The following is a 17,500-nucleotide window of genomic DNA, read 5'->3' as shown; positions in this document are numbered from 1 at the left end:
ATCTGCCATTTGTGTCAGTGCTTTATAAATGCATTATTTCTAAATCTTAGATGCAAGTCTTATTCCTGTTTAATGCTTAAGGAATTGAACTGACTTCCCTAAAGCCACAGAGCCTGTACAGGATGTACCTGGGGTTCAGGCCAGCTCTGCCTGGTTCTGAAGCCCATGCTCTTTCTCCCTTGCTGACGTAGGCCAGGGAAAGCCACATGGCATACAAATTATTTGGAGTTGAAAGCTTGTGAATTCCTGAAATCCCTTATTTGCCTAAATGCAGAGTCTCTTAAAAGGACTCAATTGTCATAAATCCTTTCCCGAGTACAACTCTGATCTTCTCAAACAGATAATTCTATCTCCCATTTGTTCTCCCAAGTATTCATTTATCTTTCCCAGGAGTCTTTGTTCTCCCAGAAGGACCCCCTGTCCCCCATCCCCTCCTTGAGTCACATTTTTTTTGTGAATTTCCATGCAGAAATAGGTAATTAAATCTGTTTTGTTTTTTGTTTTTTTCTCTCACACTAATCTATCCTTTGTCACTTTAATTTGCAGGCCTCCAGTATGGAACCTCAGAGGATGGAGGAACACGTTTCTGCTCCTTGACGTCACCAACAGCACAAAATGAGCTTAGGAATCTGCTGTCCTCTCTACAGAAGATGCTGCAAATTCAGGTCAGTGGCTCTTAAGTTGAAAAAGTCTGAGAAAGGGCCTTTATATATTGTGACCCAACATCAGCTCCCCCCAAAACTGGAGCTTAGGAATTACTTAGGTGAATAACTTACTTTGGACTCCCCAGACTTTGTATGACCTCTGTCACAGCAGGGAGCATCCAGGTCTGGGGTCACGTGATTTGAGACTGTTTTCATTGACTCAGGCCTGAACTCCTAAGGCCTGGACAGCAATGTTCATTTATAGTCTCTGTGCTTAGCACAAGGTAATGAGTTCTTACTAATGCCTATTGGATTTTTAAAAAGAGGATGGTGATAAAAATCTTTCATACTGCTTGAAGAAAATTAGCAAATATTAGAGATTCCAAGAAGAAAGTAACATCAGTTCCCACCAACCAGGTAGATTACCACTGTTCAGGTTTGGCTGTTTCTTCCCAGCCTCTGTTGAATGTTTGTTCTCATGTTGAATAAAGAGATGCAAAGAAGGAAAATGCAGTTAAAAGTAGCAGATTCCCTGGTCAAAAGAGTGTCTTGGGCTCATCCCAAGGTTTCTGACTCCCTCTTGGAATTACTTAGTTATTACAGCAGAGGGAGGATTCTTCTAGAAGGAATGCTGACTCCCATCCCTAACCCTAACCCTAACCCTAACCCTTGAACTACTTTTTATAAGGCTGAAGTTAAATAAAAAGTAAAAATAGTTTTAAAGTGCTATTATCTTTAAAGCACTGTTACAGTATTTAAATCTAATAACAAAACATTTAAAAGGTTAAATTTTTTAAAGTTTGAAATGTTGGGGAAATACGTTTCTGTGTGCTGTGTTATTGTCAGGCAGTCTATGCCTTTACACTGGGTTATTGTCCTTCAGCGTCTTAGGAAATGTTTGTTCTGTGTTCACATGTCCAAATGAGTGACATGCTGTTAAAACAGAGAGTGTCAAGTTACTCCATGGCTCTCTTCACATGTCACTTTCAACTCTGAGTTAAAGATTAAGTACATAAATAAATCATACGTGTTCCCACATTAGTCCCTTTCCCCTCCCAACCACACCCCCACTGCCAAAATGGTACCTTATGGGGCCATGGCCCATTCTAGGGAGGTATAATTGAGAGAAGGTGAGATTTGGCTCTAGATTATTTAAATTTAAGTCCCAAGATCTAGTGCTTATTAGTTATATATTCGTGAGTAATTTATGTTCAGTTTCCCCACATAAATTGGGGCTAAAATAATACTTGTTCTTCAGCACTTCCTAGAACCACTCAAAGATCTGAGTGAAAGGACACCTGAAATGCTTTGGAAAATGTTCCTCAGACTTTGGTTGTTATCGTTTGTAAATTTTGTATAAACCTGAAGTGGGTGGGAGGTTGTATCTCCATGACCCTCTTTCTGATGCTATTTGACCTGCCTGACACATTGTCTGTGACTTAGACCTGGGGGTACTCTGACCTAGTGCTTTCCAGTGCCCTAAGTTGATAGTTACAAAGACAGCTGCCCTTCCCTTATCGAGCACCTCCCACGTTCTGGGCTCTTCACACTGTTAATTCTTACAAAAAGCCCTAAGTTCAGATGTAGAAACTAAAGTTCAGAAAGATCACATGACTTGACGTAGGATACAAAGCTATGAGATGTCCAATTCTAGACTTGAACCCAAGTCTCTGACTCCATAGCTGCTCCTTGGTGTCCTCCAGGCCTCTGGCCAGTGCACAGAGGCCAGGGTCCCAGGGAAAGTGGACTCAGAGACAGAGTAACATTGCCCAGTGGTGACATCAGAGAGGTATAAACTAGAACATAGAAAACCGGGTTCTCTGAGCGCAATGGTGTCCACATTTCAAATACTCTACCATCTAGATATCCGCTCCAGCCAAGTAAAACTTAGTTTGAGTTTTGGAACTCAAAGGGGTATTCCTCTTTGGGAATATGCCTGTCTCTACAAGGCAGAAGGAGTTTGCCACTATCTTACCCATGTTTCAAACATGTCTTCTGGGCGCAGGCGGCGTAGGGTGGGTCTGGAAATAAAAAAGATGAGCTTCCTTGAGTAGGTATTCTCAGGACACCACACTAACCCATACCCTGCCCTGTCACACAGAGAGCTGGGCCTAACGCTCTCAGCCTTTCACAGACCCATTTGGCCCAGGGATTATAAGTCTGTTACAAACAATGCCAGGGGGCACAGGGTAGGCATTCCCAGGGCAAGAAGTCATCTCCATCCTCCTGGACTGGCGCCAGCCTGAGAGCCCAGAGAAGGCCCAGAATGAGGCCACCTGGGAGGGAAAAGAGAAGTCTTGATTGTGTCTTATCTTCAGGGTCATCCATCCAAAGCCTCTTCAGGATGTTCGGAAGAGCAGGTGGGATCTGTATTTTGCTCATGGTTTCAGTTATTTCTGAATGTTGGCTAATTGTGTTAGAATGTGGCTATTTGCTTCTCCAAGAACTGCCTCCCTAAAGGGACCAGGACTGGCGGGTTGATGGAATTGTAGTTAGTGCTTCAGGTCCAATGAGCATGCATGAGCACATGTCCAGTGCGGGGGGGAGGAGGTGAGGGGTGATGGTGAGCCCACCACCATATTCCATGGTCAGTACTGTCCCTCCCTCGGTAGCAGGGCTTAGCAATCTGCAACTAGAGGGCCAAATCCAGCGGTGCCTCCTATTTTATAAATAAACGCTTTGGGACACAGCCACACCCCATTGTTTAGATATTGGCTGCGGCTGCTTTCCCACACAAACAGCAGAGCTAAGTGTTGCAACAGAGACCATCTGGCTGCAGAGCTAAACTATTTACCTCCCGGCCTTTTACAGGAAAGGGTCGCCAGTCCACGCTTGAGCTACTCTAAGTGGTGTCAAATATTCCTCCCCCAGCAATTCTGCGTACAGAATGTTCATCTTGGCCAAGTTATTTAACTACTCGGAGCCCAATTCCTTCATCTGTAAATTGAGATAATAATAATAATAATAATTACCCCATTATGTTGAATATAGGGTTTGGCAAATGTAGGCTTACAGCTGTAATACAAATAAACAATACAATAACTAATAAATAGTAATACAAGAATAAACTTTTGCATGATCACAACTGTAAACCTACCTTTCCCCACTCTGCCCACCCCTGTATTAGATAAAATAGCTCTCATAGCACCTATCAGAGTACTTGGCATAAAGGAGGCTGTCCCTAAATCACTATTGCTGTTATTAAAGAATTTTATTTATATTTGACTCTGACTTTGAGGGGATTTGCTGACTGAGAGGAGATGGTTTAAACCTGTTTGCAAGTGTAGACAGACCCATATTCAGAAACTGTAGCAACATCCGTGCCACTAATGGTCAGGATTGAGAGGCTTTTCTCCATTTCCCAGGCCCCAAGACCCCCACCCCCTGCATGCCGCCTGGGGTACCTTTGGTGCTCCTTTATAAACTCCACAAGCTCTTCTTCTGTGTAAGGTTTGTCAGGGATGGCAATGGGCTCGTCCATAAATGGCTCGTAGAAGTCAACCTCATTCATCTTCAAGGACAATTTCTTTGCAACCTGTCATAATTAGAAATATGACAATAGCTTCCTTGAATGCTAGTCTAGAGTGGCAGTGGTGGTCCATCTATAAGGCCTGTGTGTTCTCTGGCAAAGACTTGAGAGGGTACGTACGATTTTAACATACATCTTGTAGTGATAGAAACCCCTCACCTAAGGCCTGGCTGGACCAATCCAAGAAGGACAGACAGGGAGGAGAAAACCACTCTGGCCAATGAGGTCCAAGCAGGGGCAGGAAGCAGATGGAACAAAAAGTGGGAAATCTAATTCTCTAATCACCATCACTCTACTGTATTTGCCAGGCCTGAGGAGGACGTAAAGGTCAGCATGCTTAGTGTCCTTGCATGCATGGATTGAATCAAATCAATTTGGATAGAACAGGCAATTGATGGGAACCATTTAAAGCAGATACTCAAAATCAGAGGCCCACCCTTTAATTCTCGATCAGCTCATAAACCTACTGTTAGTCAGATTGAAGCATGGCCCTACAGTTGTCTCTCGGTTCAGGGCTTTTGTGATGGTTTCTCGGGCTCTGGGAACTGCCCCTTGGTTACCAGTCAGAAGGTGAACCCCTCCCTGGTGTGTCCAGAGTGGAGGGGAGGCCCGGATGTAGACTCTTGGTGCTAAAACTGGATAGTACCCTAGTACCCGACAAGCTAGCTGGAGTTGTTCTCCCCTATCCCAGCAAGGGCGCTCAGAGCCAGACGTAGCCTGAAGCCATCTCCTCTCTGATTAAGTGGCCCCACCGCCTTGTCAGGGCAGAATGGCTGCTGTGTTCGCCTGCAGACCTGCTGAACTCAGGCCTCTTCCTGTGAAATGACTTGAGAGGTCTGGAATGTGCCCCGCTTGGAGAAAACCAAATGCCATTCTTTTCCAGGTCAGAGCTGTGGGCCAAGAGGGCACAGAGATGAACAGTGGTTCCCTTGAAACTACAGAGGAATTGCCGATAACCCACAGTCCAGTGGCCCGGGGCCGCCAGGACCAAGCGGGAGGCGGGGAACTGCTGTCACATACGCTGTTACACAAGGAGGTCCATTCTGAGGAAACATGGGTCTCCCTATGGTTTTTGTCCTTGACCGCTATTAATTCCAGGTCACAAGAGACCAAAGGACATTAGTTATAGTACTTAACAAAGAAACTGGCATTTGACTCAGAGAGAGAGGAAACAGAACACGTGAAGAGCCATAGTCAGTCAAAGGAGATTTTGCGGTCATGTTCGCTATGTTTTAAGAGACATGGAGGTGTGGGTTTTTTTCCTTTTTTTTTTTTCTTATTTGTTTCCTTTTCCATGGGGCAGAGGGTGCTGTGGGTGGATGCTGGGCAAGGAGCAAGGGGGCAGGGCAAGTAGCAGCTCTGCACCCAGTGTCTGCATTCACACACAGTTCTTCGCAGAGCTGGGCTTGAAAATGGCACTCAGTTGTGGTTCTCTGGGTTCACTTACTACTTATCTTAAGAACCAGGAAGAAAAAGGTAATAATAGTAACCACGTAGAGCGCTTGCCATGTGCCAGGCATTTTTGCAACTTGTGTAAGGTTGATTCTTTTATGAATCCTCCCTGTGATTGTTTCAGGTAAAAGCTGGTATTATACTTATTTTACAAATGATGAGCCCAAAGTGCAGTCTGAGTATGCAATTTGTCAGGATTATCTACCTAAGGGGATAGAGCCAGAATTCAAACCCCATTTGCCAGTATGCTGACCCTCTCTAGAAAATCACCTTCTCTTTGACCCTGTGAAGAGAGCTGTCTGGCCCCAGTTATTCCCCTGGTGCCGCATGTGTTTGGTGAGATGTTTCCTGTTGCTCTTGGATGTGCTCTCATCAATTCACCCCATCACAGGCCCCCAAAGGTGAGAAGGGGCTCATCGGAAGCTCTGGTGCACCCACGTGTGCGTGTGCGTGCATGTGAGTGTGTGTGTGTGTGTGTGTGTGTGTGTGTGTGTGTGTGTGTGTTGGGGGAGAAGGTCTCTGGTTCTTGGTTGCCAGAGTCCAGCTCTGCAGTGTGGAGACCGTGGATGTGAGGTTGGATTGTGATGTGCTTGAGTTTAATTCTGGGGATCGCTGAGCATAATTTTCGCCTGTTCACTACATGCCCACCAGCATGCACCGGGAGGAGGGGGGCCTTTACCTTATATCTCAGAGAATTCCTTTTTTAAATTATTTTATTTGTATTTTGGGTGGTAAGGACTGAAGGAGATTTGACTGGCTGAGGCATTGATTCATTTATTGATTCAATAAATATTTAATGGGGCTGACTGTCTCCGAAGCACTGTTCTGGGACCAGGCCTGGTTCATGGGCAGGAACAGCAATACAAGAATGGATTTTACTCCTGAATGCTTAGGAGGCCCATATAATGAGTTCTCTTATAAAAAACTAGTTGGAATAGATTTTGCCAAAATAGATTTTGTAGAAAACTACAAAGCAGAATGGTCATTTTTTTACATTGGCAAGTGTATGGATTTTGGTACAGATGTTTTTCTACACGTTAGCAAGCCATTCATTGTTGCAAATGAAACCAGTTTAATGAATTTAGGCCTTTTCAATGTCTATCTTCTTCATCAACTTTGCTTAGATAACAACTGCTTCTTTTGGTCCCCATATGGTTCAAAAAATGATTCTGCTTCTCACTGTTCACTCCAAGAAAGGAACAGGTCAATGGGAGGTCACAGGGGAGAGAAGGGGGGAGCGTGATTAGAACTACATATTTTAGGCTATAAGGTACAGTAGAGTGGACACTGACCCCCTCTTGGCCCCTTGTGGGGTTGATTTAAGATCAGGATCTGTAGATTATTTCTGGTCCCAAGACAATGTGCCAGGTAATATGTACTGGGAGCTTTTTAAAAATGGATATTCCTGGGTGTTGTCAAAATCCTTAAAAATAAAAATTCAGATTTATAGGGCTGGCACCCAGAAACCCATAGTTTTAAAAGCGTCTCGAGGGACAATATGGACAGTGTTTGGAAACTACTAACTCCCAAATCTATATTAGCAGCCCTGACATCTCCCTCTCTTTACATTTCTTTAACTCATAGATAGCAGTCCCCCCTTATCCGCAGTTTCAGTTACCTGCAGTCAACCATGGTCCAAAAATATTAAAAGAAAAATTCCAACAAGAAATAATTCATTTAAGTTTAAATTGTGTGCTATCCTGAGTGACACGGTGGGTTCAACCATGCCTGCTGGACCCCACCATCACCAGTGGGCACTGCCACCCACACCCCTAATTGCTGGGTGCAAGTTCTTAAGTCCCAAATAGCATTGACTCCTCTCAGTGACAGCTCTTCCCTCTGGTTCCACATGGAGGTTGGGAGGACTTAGCTTTCTCTTTCTGAATGTTAATGAAATCCCGCCAGGCTACGTGAGTAGTGGCCCTTATGACTCAGTGTCTTCTAGAGCTTTTAGTGAAGAGCCTTCTGAGTTTTTAATTATAGCCTGACCTCACCTTCTTCATGGGCCTCAGACATGAAGCCATGTGGTTGGATTGGGAGGCACATCTGCAGACCAACCCCACCCTGAACTCTACCTTGAATCACCCTTCCAAGGACCGAGGCTCTGTTGCTTGGCCAAGCTTGTCTGCTTGACTCTCTTCCCTCGGATGGGTTCTTACCTAGAAGTCATAGTCACTGCTGACCAAACCTAACCAGATGCCAGTGATGGACTCAGTTTAAGCTTCTCTGTACCTCCCATTCTCCGCTAATATAATCTCCCCACTTCTATCCTTCTTTATTAACAACAGTCCTGCCTGGCTGGCGGGGCTCAATTATTGAACATCAACCTATGAACCAGGAAGTCATGGTTGGATTCCCAGTCAGGGCATATGCCCAGGTTGTGGGTTCAATTCCCAGTGTGGGGCATGGAGGAGACAGCCGATCAATGATTCTCTCTCATCATTGATGTTTCTATCTCTCTTTTCCTCTTACTTCATCTCTGAAACCAATAAAAATATATTTAACAACAACAACAACAAAAAACAGTCTTCACTGAAGGCTTACATACAATATATCAGATGCATGGTATATGTGCCATGCCTTTCTCTGGAGTAGAGTACCCTGTTTCCCCCAAAATAAGACAGTGTCTTATATTAATTTTTGCTCCCAAAGATGCACTAGATCTTATTTTCAGGGGATGTCTTATTTTTCCATGAAGAAGAATATGGTACACATTTATTGTTAAATGAAAATAAAGGAAATTTATTACCAGTATACGGTACGGTAGTACGGTAGTTGTCAACACAAACCAGACAAACTGAATCCTACAGTATCAAGAATTTGCTCATTTATTCAATGACAATCATGTCATCATCTTCTGGAACATCATCATAACAATCCAATTCCTGAATTTCCTGGTGAATTTCTTGTGACTCCATTTCTTTCAGAATCAGTGGACCAAATCTCTCATGTTTAGCCTAGGGGGGCCTTATTTTTTGGGGGATGCCTTATATTTCACTCAGAAGGAAACCTGTAAGTAGGTCTTATTTTCAGAGGATGTCTTATTTTCAGGGAAACACGGTAGTACTGAGCACTGACGCTGAAGTTAGGCTGACCTGAGGTTACATATAGCTCTACTACTCATTATGTGACATGAACAAATCTCTTAATCTCTCAGTGTCTTGGTTTCATCCTCTGTAGACTGAGAAAACTAATCCCTCTCTTACCAGGTGTTGAGAAGATGAAATGAGAAAACCTATATAAGCTCTTAGCACAAAGCCTGGCACATAAAAACCACTTAATGAATTATAATTATTATTCTTTTTGATATCCTTTCTCAATATCTCTCTCCACTGTAATCCAACCAATTGGGGTAAATTTTCTTCAAGCTTAGATGATGTAATTTGGATTATGCACCTCTCTTCTGGATTATAGGCTTGAAAACTGGGGCCAGAGTCATAGAAGTGGGTCAATATATGTATGAATTGAGTGCAATCTCTTTTTTGTCATTCTTTTACCCTGCTTCAGCATCTACAGACTTCCTTGTTTTTCACAGAATACTTTGAATGTTCTTAGTCTGTGTGCATTGGGGGTGTTATACATGTGTGTGAGTGTGTGTTATGTAGCATATATGTTGTCTGTATGTGCGTTACATGTGTGTTGTGTGTGTTTTAAGTATGTTATGAGTGTGGGTTGTGTGTGCTATACATGTGTGAGTTGTGTGTGTTATGTGGGTATGAATGTGCAAGTGTGTGCCTTGAATCTCGAGGGTAGGAACAGAGTCTTCTAGTTAATGGTGTGTGACAGAGGAAAGGGCATGACTTTGAGCACAGTTTGTCCTAAATTGGAATCTTAGCACTACCATTAATTCCCTGGAGACCTTGGATATTACTTAATCTTTCTAAGTGTTTTTTCATCTGGAAGTTGGGTAAAGGACTAGAGATTGTACTAGTGTGGAATATCCAATTGAGCCCAACATGCACAGAACACTGGATTAGTAACCTTTTAGTGGTACCCGGAACCAGGGTAGAGCACTCCAACCAGAGTAGACCCCAAATAAAGTATGCATTGATTTGAGGTCCCTCTATCTCTGCTGCTCTTTGTCTTATAGAGGCACTTTCCACACCCATGAAACAACAAGCATTTGAATTACAGGCAAGTTCATCCGCGGCATCTCCTAAAGATGTGGGTAACTTTCGGAAGCACCGGGGCTTCTGAGGTCAGTGCCTCTCCCCACCCAGAAGTGGGAGGGCAAGCATCCCCAGGGAGGGAGAGAATGCTCTAGAAAAAGGAAGCAATGATTAGTGCCCAGCACACTCAGGACTCACTCTCTCCATTCTTAGTGCTGACAGTGATAGGAGAGGTTGGTTCATCACTTTTCATTGGATGTTTTCAGAAATACCCTGACATCTCCTGAGCGAAACATCTTTGCATTCATATCTCATGCCGTAGCGATGTGCTGCTACATTTCTAATTCTGGAGAAAGTGCTCCTGAGTGGAGGGTGCTTAACGTTTCAAAAGAAGAGAAAAGGGGGTGGAAAGTTCAACTGTTAATATATACTTCGTGCCTATAAAAGCATTCAAATTGAGGTGGCATAGGTCCTTACCCCTTTGTCAAAGGTCGCGAAAAACTTGATGTAAGGCTGGAAGTGCTCAGCTGCCTCTTCAAAAGCCTTGTAGTCTAAAAGGAAAAAGTAGGCGGGAGAGACATTTGCAAGAGGCACACTGCAGACATTTCTTTGTTTAAATAATGGAGAGAGTGGGAAGCCAATTAGTCCTAATTGGATAATTATTGAGTAGATATTATTTAGATAGATAATTATGTAGTACCATTTAAACCCACAGTTTCCCTAAGGAGTTGGAACTGATTGGCATTCAATCACCCAAAAGAACTCTTTGCCACACTGTTGTATGTTTTACAAAACTAGTAGAGGGAAAGGAAAAACTCAGAGAGAACAAGGGAAAGAAAAGAGATTGTCAAACCCCTAACCCAAAGGAAAAGTTCTTTTGCTCAAAGTCACTGCTATTTATTCATGTGCCCCCTAGAGAGTTGCAGCCTGTATGTGAAGGAACACAGTGTGCGGAGAAATGCACCTCAATTAGAATGACAGCACAGAAGTATTTTAAACTCTTAGCAGGAGCACTTTTTTTTTGTTGACAAATCCTAATATTTCTTTCCCTCTTTTTAAGTTTTCCTTTTTTTTAATTCTGATCCCTTGAAAGGATTACTTAAAAATTAATCAATACCATGCTTGACTCTGGTCCCAAACTTGAGTACAAACTGAGGGGAGAGAGGCATGAGGCCACATGGGTGTGGCCATGTTGTGTCTTACCACACCCAGACACTTACTAGGTAAAGGCATTCTGGTTCAAGCCTTAGAGTGAGGGTGATGATAATGGTAATAGTGGTGGTGCTGGTGGTGTTTCTACAAAAATTCCATAGTCTTGAGAGCCAATGATCCAACAAGATTAACTTTTTCCATTTCCTGGAATTCATACCCCTTCATCATCAGAGGCACAAGCTTTTGCTAGAATTCTAAGAGCATGCAGAACTTTTTAACATTCAATCAAAAACATTTCAAGAATAATGCTGGCTCAGGGGACACCAAAATGAGGAAGATATAGATAATGATCAAAGGCTCACAACCCTTGAACCCTTGAAGAGTCATAGTGTGTGTCATAGTTGCTAGAATAGAGGTACGCACAATAAGCACAGATGAGAGAGGGGTTGAAAGTGTACAACAAACCTCTACATACTGATCCACATTCACACAAACTCATCCTCATAAAAGTGACTGGGTTGTCACAAAATATGTCATATAGGCTGATAGTTGGGGTGGAGGATTGAGTGTAGGGGAAGAAGATGGGTGGGAGATTTGGAGAATGAATAGAGGGAAGTGGGAGAGGGAAATGGTTAAAGGGAAATGGTTAAAGCCATAGCTACATCACTTATATCTATTTACAAGAGCCATGGGCTCCTTAAGAATTCTCTGTTCCTCTATTCTCTGTCCCCCTTGTCGCTGATGAACCTCTCTCCACCTTCCTGAACTTCTTCCCTGATGGAAAGCATGGCCTAGACTTTTGTCAAGAGAACTCCCTTCTTCTCTTAAGGAGCTAGTCTATATCCCTAAGATGGAAAAGGGTGGGGCAAGGCAAATCCCAGGTTGGTGCTTCAAGTTAGGGTTGAACCTGTAGCCTCTTGCAAACAGTAGTTGTCTTCAGGAAACCTGGTCTAGTGTTCTACTCTGATCTCCCTTGAGTAGTAAGTATTTATATAGAAATGTGAACACTGAAATGAATTCACCCAAAGAACCAGGATAAAACTCCCCACTTAGCCACCTTCCCCCAACACACTCTTAAGGAGGGTGAATACAGAAGTTTACATAGCAAATTAGGAGACAGTTCAGCCAGGGGTCCTCAAACTTTTTAAAGTGATCGGTCCCTCAGAGAGCTGGAGGGCCGGACTATATGAACTACTAATTCCTACTGTAACACCTCGGCTGCGCTCACTGCCCAAAAAACCTGGCGGGCCGGATCAGACTCCTCTACGGGCCGCATGTGGCTCGCGGGCCGTAGTTTGAAGACGCCTGACTAGGCCATGGGGGAGAGAAAATTAGTGGGTGGTTGAGATGACTAAGGATGCCAGTTGGCAGATGGGGTAGAGACACAGCTTCACAAATAATTTCAAAATATTTTGGAGTTTTCCAAAAATAGCCAGAAGCATCTGTTATTTGCACTTCCCTTCCTATACTAATTCTACCAGGTCCCCTCTCATAGTTAAGCCCATTCCCTCTTTCCAAGGCTGAGGCACCAGAAAAAGGACTCACTCTGGGCTCCTGCTGCCAAAGCACATAAAGGAAAGGTACTCAGGTTGTTAGTCTTGCTGGTTCCTCTTCTTCCTGATTCCTCCTGACTTCAACCCCTGTAGGGTTGTGCTGATGCTGTGATATGTTCCTGTACCCACCCAAACCCCAGCCGCAAAACTTTCAAAGGGAATACACCCAAGGGTGTGGTGTGCTACTGCAGGCTGCCTTGGTGGTCAACAATTTCCCACATTGTGCTGCAGCTGCTAGGCCCAGCCCTACCCCAATTTTCCTCTAACGCTGTCCAAGAGGCTGAGAAGCTCTCCAACTGGTGACCCTAGGAGCTGGCAATGTCAGAAAGACAGCCCACTATTTGCTCCCTTTTAAGGGAGAATCCAAGTGGTGGGTGAGCCAGTGGAAAGGTGGATGAAGGGCTTTCTCTCTTCTGTAAAACATTCACGCCCCTCAAGGCCAGAGAACATGGCCCAGCCTCAGCCTTCTTTCGGCTCCTCTGCCTGTTTCGTATAATTAATACAGGTGTCCCTTTGCACAGGGTACAAGGAAGATTCTCCCTCCTACCCAGCATGGGACATGCTCATCGTCTTTATGGATAACTTGACATGCCTTGCTGGAAATGTAGCCTTTAGACCAACAGGCTGGAGTTGACAGACAACTTACATTCTGAGTCTTCGCTCTTGAAAAAACCAATGAGTTTGATGTGGTCCTCGATGCGTTCAAAGGCTTGGACTTCCAGTTTGCTGCCGATGACCTCTACTGGATCTTCAATTAGCTGAAATGCCACACACACACACACACAAAATCGTTTCCCTCTCTCCAAGGCATCGGGCACATGTGCAGAGGGCTTTGGAGGGAAGTTGTGGACTTCGATTGGTACCTCAGCATCTATCCCACCCTCCCCCAATGAGTACAGCAACAGTGCCTTTTGAGGACTTTACCTTAACTCAATGGGGTAGGCTTGTTGGTGTGGGCAATTCTATGTCTCTTGTCATTTATTGGTTCAGAAATGGTATGAGACCCAGATCTGGTCAATGACTCTCCAGGGAAGATTTTCTGAAAGCTTTAGGAAAGTTCTGCTTTCTCTTAAAGGCAACAATGAGAAGCCAGATTTCCCCCTCCCTCTTCTTGAATATTAATGAGGAAATGTGATGTATCCCCTCCTGCTGTTGGCTAATCTTAGAATCAACATGGGAACAGTAAGCTTAGGGACAAAGCCAACCCAGAGAAAACAGCATTACCCATGACTTACAGAGAAAAATGGAGTGAGTTTTGATCAAGTCTAAAATCTGCCCTCACTCTGAGTTTCTGTTTATGTAGGTGATCACGTAGCCTGTTGTTTACGGTAGCCAGAGTCTGGTGCCAGAGTCTGGTGTCTGTTTTGAGCTTCTCAAAGCCTTGACTTTGCTGGTAGGGTGGAGCACTGCCATGTTGGCCAAGCTGTTCAGTTGCTGCCCTCAACTTTTTTATGGTCAATGACAGGGCCAATGAGAACCTATGGGCACTTTTTCATAGGAGGTGACCTTCAACTCATTTTGATTCTATCTCTGGGTTTTTGAGGCTATGGAGAAAGGTGAGAGACCACTGTGGACGAGCTGGTAGATAAGTATCATCAGAATGGATGTGCTTTTTCTGTATAGGAATCTGTGTTCAAAAGCAGCTTGAACTAGACTTCATAGTTGCTATTGAGAGTGTAAGTTTGTCCATGGATAAAATATTTGTATAGTGTCTGAGCATATGGGTTTGCCTTTGCATATGGATCTGATGGTAGCGGACCTCTCTGGCTGAGAAGAAGGATGATATTGGGGCTCATTAGTCCTGCCCCTTTTTATTCTGCTCTGAGGATAACTCAGCTGATCGTTCCTCCTCTCCCTACTGGTTTCAGGTGACTAGCCACCACTTCCTCACAACTCCTGTTCAAAAGCACTGGAACAAGCCAAGGGGATTCCAGGGGGTGTTCGTATACAACTGCTAAGAGACATAACATGTTACTACTACACAGTTTCCACCTGTGACCCTGTGATTACAAGGAAACAGTTTTTCAGGTGACCTATGGGCCCGCATCCTAGAATACATAAATAGCACTGGGATGTACGCTGTCCTTGACTTTTTGTGAAGCCTGGGAAATCTGTCTTAGATAAAGTCCAATTACCCAGCTTCTGTGTTCTTATTTTAAGGTTTTACTTCCCTCTATATGGAAGCCAAACAACTCCATGCAGGGCACTGTGCATAAATGCTCACGTCCAAGAGAAACTCCACCAGGACATCAGCTGCAAACTCGCCATCAAACTCAATTGTGCGATCGCCCTTAAGGATGTACAGGCTTCCTTCTTCATGAAAACCTGGAAGAAAGAAAGAAAGAGTTTCCAGGACAAGATCATCCTGATGCAGGAAAAGCCATCCTGTTGGGTCAGGATGAGTGGAGCCCACCTTACTCCTAGGATGGCTCCCTTGAAACCACACCTCTAAGCTGCTCCCTAGTGGAAATTTAGATCATATTTCTGGGCACCACACAAACAGCTTGCTTTTCTAGAGGAGCTGAATTCTGCACATTCTCTCTTTCATGTTTGTTGAGAATGCTGTCAGGGCTGGGTCTGTGTCTTCTCTCTACCCTGCATTGCTCTTGGAAATTTAAATAAAATAGTCAAGAATCAACAATCCTACCTGGATTTTACCTTACAAAGAAAAATCTATTCTCCACACTATCACTGCTTCAGTTTTCCAAAACTCCTGTGACCTCATTCTCCTTATCACAAAGTTGCAATGCCCTCTGTCTACCTGACTCCTTAGCCTGCTATTCAGGTCCTTCTACAACATCATGCCAACCCACCCTTCACATTCTCCCCTGGGTAGACCAGTCCTCCTTTGAGAACTGCTCTCTTACTCCTGTAACTCCCTTTGCTTCTTGCCCACAAACTGATATAAAAGGGTTTCTATAGGAAAGGTAACAGAGCATGATTCTCGACACCTATGTTCTCCTATTCTTCAAGTCTGGGATGACCTTCCACCCTCTGCCATATTGGTCAGCTTACTTCAGGTCTCTGGTTAGGACCCATTTTCCCCAGGAAGGCCACTCTGGGGTCTCCTGCCATGACTGGTCTTCTCTGGGCTCCATGTACATGTACTCAAGGTAGCAGTAAGCTTTCTATGGGTATCTCAGGGTGTCACTCAGAGCCTGGACACACTGGGCACCCCATAAATGTTTGTGGCCAGAACAAACAGCTTGCTTTTCTAGAGGAGCTGAGTTCTGCACATTCTCTCTTCCCAGTTAGCTGAGAATGCTGCCAGACAGGGTCTGCCTCCTCTTCCCACCCTCCATCGCTCTTGGCACAATGCCGTGACCTGAACAAACACTTGCTGCAAGAATGCATTTCTCCCCAGGAAGGGAAATGAGCTGAGGCTGGCGTTTAGTCCAGCTGCAGGCATCCTTAATTCCTTAGTTCATTGTTTTCAAACTCTCTGTTGCTGGACAACACTTTCTCCAAAGAACTCTTCTGCAAACCTCTAGGGAAAGGGAGGCTGGCCTCCTCCTACTGTGGCCCAGGACATGTCTGAAGATCCTTGGGCACAGCATGGAGCACCATTTCCAAACCTAAAGAAATAATGCATCACACATCCTTGAACCTGGCAAGGGCTGATCACAGGGTACCGCAGGAATAGCAGCCAGTGTCCTGCTGTTGGATTTTGCTCCGAGTGAAATCAATTAGGAGACTGTTGTACTGGTTCAGGCACAGCCCCATGGAGACCCAACTCAGGCAAGTGGAAGTGAAAATGGAGATGAAGAAGGTTCACAAACATCTCTGTCCTGGAAACGAGGATGAGGCAGTCAAGAAGGAACCTGTTCCAGTAATTCCTCCAGGCTGAGCTTGGGGAAAGGCTCATTGAGACTTTTCAAGCCCCATCACATCCTGACTGGGAGGATGTTCACTGAGCCATATGAATGCTTTCCCAGCTTATCTTCCCTAAATTTCTAGATCACTGGATCACTAGTGTTTTCCTTGAACTAAATTGACTGGAAATCTAACTTCTCTTTAAAACAACAGGGTTGAGCAACTAAGTTAGATGCCCCTTCGGTCTGCAGGCTGATGCTCTAACCACTGGGAAAAACTGACCGGGGCTACCTAGAAGTATTGATAGAATCACCACTAATTCTCCCCTCCCCAACATGCTTACTATTCCACATCCAGTTAACCTTTCTTCAAAGGTCCTGTTTTATAGCCTCCTGCTATGGCCACTGTTCGCTAATCATGCGGAAAAAAGCGAAATGGGCAGTTCATGTGTGGGATGTTTGTGTTCTTTCTCCTTAGGATTAGCACTGTCAGGATTTTAAAGTTTGCTTGCACTTATGCAGGACATATTGATCCAGAGATTACAGCCTGCACTCGGTAGTCACGCATACCTCATCTAAATCCTCCCTCTCATCCTTGGTGATAATGCCCAGCTGGGGTTTAGCCTTTACCGGTAATTTAGAAACCACTGGGACATCAGAGTCACTACCACTAAGTTTGTATGTATTGGCTGTTTTAGCCAAGAGGTAAGGAAATAATGGATGATGGAAGGAGAGACCACCATAGTAGTGAGATAGAGAAGCTGGCCTTTTAACTCTAAAAATAAAGGCTTAAATATTTAGCATCAATTTCTCCAGGAAAAAGCCTTCTTCATTAGATGATTAATGTGAAACCATTCAAGTTAAGCTGATATTTACTTTTCTGAAACTCTTCTACAACCAAAACTAGGGTATGTAAGATCATAACAATGAACATAAATATAAAGCCTAGTTATCATGCAAGAATAAATGAAACTATACTTTTTTTGCAAGACACTTTGCTTCTTCCTGATAGAGCTAACAAAAATCACACTTACCCAGTTTCTTGGCGAGTTTGGCTTCTTTCTTGGCATCAACCATCACAAAGCCTATATCTTTATGTTCCAGGACTTGGGCCACAAGCTAAAGGGAAAGACAAGGAGAATATGTGATCCCAAGGCAGAAAGATGTAGACTGTGTTACCGGATAAATACTTCCATAATTTCTGTGACCAACTGGGGCACCCATGAAAGGATTCTGACTGTATCCCCAC

At 44.1% G+C, this 17,500-nt stretch overlaps 1 protein-coding gene across 1 annotated transcript in view; it reads right to left on the bottom strand.

The window, feature by feature from the left end:
• Positions 1 to 17,500, bottom strand: part of CASQ2 (calsequestrin 2) — a 40,868-nt gene that overhangs the window by 13,575 nt on the left and 9,793 nt on the right. Inside the window, exons 2-7 of the mRNA XM_036452649.2 lie at positions 17,286 to 17,370; positions 14,664 to 14,764; positions 13,086 to 13,197; positions 10,212 to 10,285; positions 4,049 to 4,179; positions 2,620 to 2,665 (exon numbers count right to left, since the gene is read on the bottom strand). Coding sequence (XP_036308542.1) covers positions 2,620 to 2,665; positions 4,049 to 4,179; positions 10,212 to 10,285; positions 13,086 to 13,197; positions 14,664 to 14,764; positions 17,286 to 17,370 — 549 coding nt within the window. The remainder of the gene's footprint in view (positions 1 to 2,619; positions 2,666 to 4,048; positions 4,180 to 10,211; positions 10,286 to 13,085; positions 13,198 to 14,663; positions 14,765 to 17,285; positions 17,371 to 17,500) is intronic.

Source organism: Pipistrellus kuhlii, unplaced genomic scaffold, assembly GCF_014108245.1.
Source record: "Pipistrellus kuhlii isolate mPipKuh1 unplaced genomic scaffold, mPipKuh1.p scaffold_m20_p_24, whole genome shotgun sequence".
NCBI lineage: Eukaryota > Metazoa > Chordata > Mammalia > Chiroptera > Vespertilionidae > Pipistrellus > Pipistrellus kuhlii.
The sequence above is the reverse complement of the archived record's forward strand: the minus strand, read 5'-3'. Positions and strand labels throughout refer to the sequence as shown.